Source organism: Lathyrus oleraceus, chromosome 2 (assembly GCF_024323335.1).
Source record: "Lathyrus oleraceus cultivar Zhongwan6 chromosome 2, CAAS_Psat_ZW6_1.0, whole genome shotgun sequence".
Taxonomy (NCBI): Eukaryota; Viridiplantae; Streptophyta; class Magnoliopsida; order Fabales; family Fabaceae; genus Lathyrus; species Lathyrus oleraceus.
The window spans coordinates 53,445,666-53,451,386 of NC_066580.1; the positions used below are offsets into that span (position 1 = coordinate 53,445,666).

Consider the following 5,721-nt stretch of genomic DNA (forward strand, 5'->3'; position numbering starts at 1 on the left):
TACAAATCTAAAAATTGTTTGAATTTTGTTTTTTAAATTTTTTTTATTTAAAAGATTTTAATTTTGTTTGAAATTTGATCCAAAATTTATCTAATTTTCTAGCAAGATTATGTGATAGGTATGATAAGATGTATAACTACTTTTGTTTTTTATGCAATAAGTTGAATGTAAGAGAATTCAAGTGATAAGGAGTTTTATAAAAAAAATGAATCTAACTTTTGCAAGAAGTTAAAAATGTTAATGAAAAAATATAATGACTAGTCTTTTAATAAAGTAGGAAAATCATTCAATTCAAACCTAAAAATAATATATTTGGCTAAATTAACTTAATGGATAGTTATTTTACCTTAGAGTTGGTCAGCCCAAATTCAAACTATCTCATACTCACTCCTAACTTTGGTTATTTTTAGAGGTCTAGTGACATGTGTTCCCATCAAAGCTGTGTCCATGTTAGAGAAGATGTACTCTAAAGGGTGAAGTTCATTTTCTTGATCATGTTTATGATTAATACATGCCTTTTTATTACTAACAACGATGATATGTGATATATTACAAATGACAAAACATTCACCACTTTTGTCAGAAATCAAACTCATCATCACATATACATAGTGATTTACAGAGTTGGGAAATAACTATACTAAATTGTGGGAAGATAGATTAATATACCTCTTTTGTTCAACACTTACCATTATTTATTCATGAAATTTTCTTAATAAGAACATTGATATAATCAGTTACCATTGTTGTAACCACCATGGTAACCACCTCCACCATTGTAACCACCTCCGCCGTTATGGTAACCACCACCATTGTAGCCACCACCACCATTATGATAACCTCCACCGTTGTTGTAACCACCTCCGCCATTATGGTAACCACCACCGTTGTTGTAACCACCACCACCGTTATGGTATCCACCACCATTATTGTAACCCCCTCCACCATTATGATAACCGCCACCATTATTGTAACCACCGCCATGACCGTAGCCTCCATAACCACCATAGGAAATTGGTTCCTGTCCGTTGTCTTCTCCTAAACCATATAATAAATCTAAGGGTTAAAATACAAGAAAGGGAAAAAATATTATTTAAAGAAGAGAGAAAAATATATGAGTTTTAGTTTTTATTTTATTTTTTTATCTATTAAATAATTTAACTTAAAGAGAACAAAAAATTATAAAAAAATCACATCACCCTATATAATTTATTGTTTAAAGCACGCTTTTTTTATTTTAATATTTTTTATTAAATAAATATTTTATAGATACTAATTAAATTATTTAAATTATCTGTACCAAATAAATATTTTATATATTTTTATTTAATGATAATTAAATAATTTAAACTATCTGTATCAAATAAATATTTTATATATTTTTATTTTGTGATAATTAAATTATTTAAATATTCTTTATCAAATAAATATTTTATACATTTTTATTTGATAAATTATTTTTTAAAAATTAGATCCTTTGCAATTTTGTCTCTCATTTCTTGTGCAATTATGAATTATTGGATAGTCCAACCGTTGACAACAAAGAAAAAAACATAATTTAAAGAATTTTCTTTTATTATTTTCTTTAATTTATGTGATACTCATTGTTTGGATTATTGCTAGAACAATCAAGACATATATAATGATAAGTTAATTAAATAATTATGACTTATGAAAAAAAAAAAAAAATCAACCTAAAACTTATATGCTTCAACAATTCCTATAATGATTCATTTTCAAATAAAACAGTTTTAAAAATTTAAAATTTGAAAAATAATAGTTGATATATTATATATTTTATTCATTTTTATGTTAACAATATAAAAAATATACATTGATTTTATTCTTTAACCACAAATATGTATTTCAAATATAATTTTTATAATATATTAAAATAAAAAATAGTTAAAATTGACTAATTAAATTAATTACACATAGTTTAAATAATTTAATTATTATTCAATAAAAATATATAAAATATTTATTTGATAAAAAATATTAAAATAAAAAGAACAACTTATTTTTTAGCGGGGTGATGTGGCCTTTTTTTTAGTCTTTTGTTTTTTTAAGTTAAGTTATTTAGTAGATGAAAAAAATTGATATATTTCTCTCTCTTCTTTAAATAATATTTTTTTTCTGTTTTGTATTTTAACTATTAGATTAATCAAATGATTTAGAATTGCACATATTTGACATCTGTTACTTCATTTGACTTTTCAACAACTTCTTCAAATACAACATATTATATATATATATATATATATATATATATATATATATATATATATATATATATATATATATATATATATATATATATATATATATATATGTCTTAAATGAATTTTATTTTGAACTCATACACACCTCGCTTTACTCTGTATTCAAGTCAATTTTATAAAATCAATTTATTTAAAATTAATTGTTCTCGTTTGTTTCTAATATTTAAAAACAAAAATTCAATTAGTAAAAGTGATATATAATTAATAGAAGAATTAAATATAAAAATAAGAGTTTAATTGAAATACACTGACAGTGTAAAAGGATTTTACACCGTCAGTTAATCATAGACGTTGGATATAAAAAAAAATTGACTTTTATTTTAAAAATCTATAAGATAATACAAACGAATGATGGTGATAAATCGACGGTGTAAAACTTTTTATCCTGACAGTATATAGTAATTAATCTCTAAAAATAATCCTTAAAATGCTCAAGAAAAAAAATACACATTTAAAGCCAAAATTAAGAAAAATAATGTATAGATAACTCACCCTCTTTGGTATTAGTGGAAGTCTCAGTTAAGTCCCTAGCTGCCACCTCTGAGGAAATAAGAAGAATCATGGCCATTAGGCCAAGGATGAGGAATGATGATTTGGAATCCATTGTACTCAATTCTAAGATCAATTGAAATGTGATATTTGGTAATGAAGGATGAGAAAAATAGTATGAAAGTGTAGTCTATATATAATGGAAGGGAGTAGAAATCAACACCAAGCTTTTATTAGGTAGTTGGCATGGTAGATAATGGAAAGTGACACTTTTGAAATCATAATACTTCTAGTCAACACTTGCTATCCCTTGGAGCTTCATTCCAAATAATCTATACATATTCTTAATATTTATATAAGGTCCAAAATAGAGTAAACAGTATTTTTACTTTCTTCATCTTCTTATTATTTTATTTTTTTTGAAATTGAACACTTGAAAGAGTTTGGTCAAATTTGAAATGTGTTTTCTTTGAATAGTGTATCAATATAAGTGTGGAACTCCCAATTTCGACGTCCATATAAATTAAGAGAATAAAGTTTTCTATAACGACTTTTCGATAAAATTGTGCGTTTGAAGTTCTAGTCGAAGATGTCTTTGTACAAGGGTAAAGATGTTGCGTGGACTTAAAAATATTTTAGTAGTTTAAGGTGTTTTCGACAGAAACGTCACCAGTTGTGGTTCGACGAGAGATTCAAATTCAAATAAATGAGAGAACTTTTGTTCTTATCTAAACTGTTGAAAATACACGTGGAGCATAATGGATGGTTACGTACATGCAAAGCGCCACTTGTCACGATTTGGTGGAAAGGTCATTGGAGACGGTTACTTCGACTAGTATGAATAAGAGGTCTTAGTGTTAGGATCAGTGTGTGTTCAAGTGTGTACAAAATCTGTCAATTTTACCCAAGTATCTGTGTGCAGAGAAAGAGTAAATTGAGAAATGTACGTTTGATGTTACACCATCGTTTTACTTGAAGTAATTTAATCAGTTCTTTATTTCCAGAATTGCACTTTTACCAAAAAGTTTATTTCTACTGCCATTTATTTTCGATTTACAGCATTCTTTTTGCCATCTTTCACTTTATATTTTCATTAAAATCTTTTAACGAACCATTGCTGGTATGAACACTGTCGAAGTGTTTATGTTCATTAGAGTTCATCTTTAAAATAGTTAGTACATGTCATAGGATCAATCTGATCGATCCTGTGAGTAACCAATTATAGTTATTTGGAAGATCAGCAGTTGTTTACCAATTTTTACGGTAAATAAATTGGCACGCCCAGTGGGACAGTGCTAAAACCTGAAATAGTAAATTTTCTTCATTTATTCTAATTCTGGTCTTTTAATCATTTTTCCCTTTTGAAAAAATTCGTTGTATGTTATTAAGAAGTGGTAAAGTAGTCACAACCAACGAAGATAGACCAAGGAGAATGGCGAATTCAAATGCGCCAAGTAACCAAAATCCTCAAAATCCAAACAATAATGTACCACCATTTTCTTCTTCGACAGGGGCAAACACGACCACAATGCCCGTGTCTGAACCGGTACCACCTATGGCGAGTTCGATACCTACACATTCAATTGCCCACACTAAGCCCATTTTAACTTAAACTGGGCCAAGGGGACCTCCTAACACTCCCCCACCAATACCCCCCGGTTTCTCTATGCCTTTTTGTTGTCGAGAACAACCTTATGGAATGCCAACTTCAGTAATGACAAGCTTACATAACGCTGCTTCGATATTTTCAGAACCAGTGGTTAACATAACCTCCCCATTACAAGGGTCAGAATCTGGGGTTAACGTGGATCGAAATAACCAATCTTTAGGCTTGGGATACCAAACACAAATGCCTAACCTTACCAATAATTCCTCAGCAGTATGGAGGCAACAGCTAGACAAAATCAACCATGATATGGTCCAAATGTTTACCCAAACATTGACCACCATATTGATTCCCTTGATTCAAAATACGACCCAATCAAATCAGCGGATGACAATGCAGATGACGTGAATGGCTGACTTCTTGGGCGTGCCACAACCCCATCGACACCCTCAAAGGGATGGGATAAGGGAAAACCAAGGGGTAACCTTCGAAGAAGACCCTACTATTAACCAAATTCCACAAACCAACTGCCACCAGAGATGGTAAATCAGAGAGTAGGAGTCGAACCTCCTAGGGTTGAACCACAAATCCCCAGGGAGAGAGAGCCAAGGACAATAATGGTAAATAGAAACCAAAATGTTGATGATGTCGTACAATAAATTCGACATGATAATATGGCAGTAGATAACAATCTAGCAGTTATGGTCGAAAGGATTATGGCACGAAATGGGATGAATTTTGGCCTTCGAATGCCAAATTATACATCACCTTTATCAGAATATATCCTACAGACAGATACACCCCCTAGAATGAAAATTCCCAAATTTACTATGTTTTCAGGGGATACCATTGAATCCACTGTCGAACATGTGGCTAGGTATATAATAGAGGCAAGAGACATTTCCAACAACGAAAACCTTAGGATAAAGTTCTTCCCAGGTTCTCTCACTAAGAATGCCTTCACGTGGTTTACAACCTTGCCACAAAATTTGATCCACACTTGGAATCAGTTGAAAAAAAATGTTCCATGAGCAGTTTTACATGGGGAAAACGAAGATAAGTCTGAAGAAATTAGCTAGTATTAAACAGAAATTTACTAAGACAATTGATGATTATCTAAATAGATTTCGATTGCTCAAAGCTAGGTGTTTTACACAGGTCCCGGAGCACGAGTTGGTCGAAATGGCCGCTAGGGGCCTCGACTATTCTATCAGGAAAAAGTTAGACACCCATTATTTGAGAGATATGACCCAACTGGCTAATAGGGTTCGACGGTTAGAACGCTTGAAGGAAGAAAAGGCTAGAGCAAATAAGAGTAAAAGAGCAGCCTACGTTGAATTCAGT

General features: G+C 30.4%; 1 protein-coding gene across 1 annotated transcript; it reads right to left on the reverse strand.

The window, feature by feature from the left end:
• Positions 1-462: 462 nt before the first annotated feature.
• Positions 463-2,960, reverse strand: LOC127118067 (dormancy-associated protein 2-like). The gene is made up of 2 exons (XM_051048209.1): positions 2,775-2,960; positions 463-1,038 (listed from the first exon to the last, which is right to left on the reverse strand). Exons 1-2 carry the CDS (start codon positions 2,884-2,886, stop codon positions 734-736), a joined length of 417 nt encoding a protein of 138 aa, XP_050904166.1. The 5' UTR covers positions 2,887-2,960; the 3' UTR covers positions 463-733.
• Between the last annotated feature and the right edge of the window lie 2,761 nt (positions 2,961-5,721).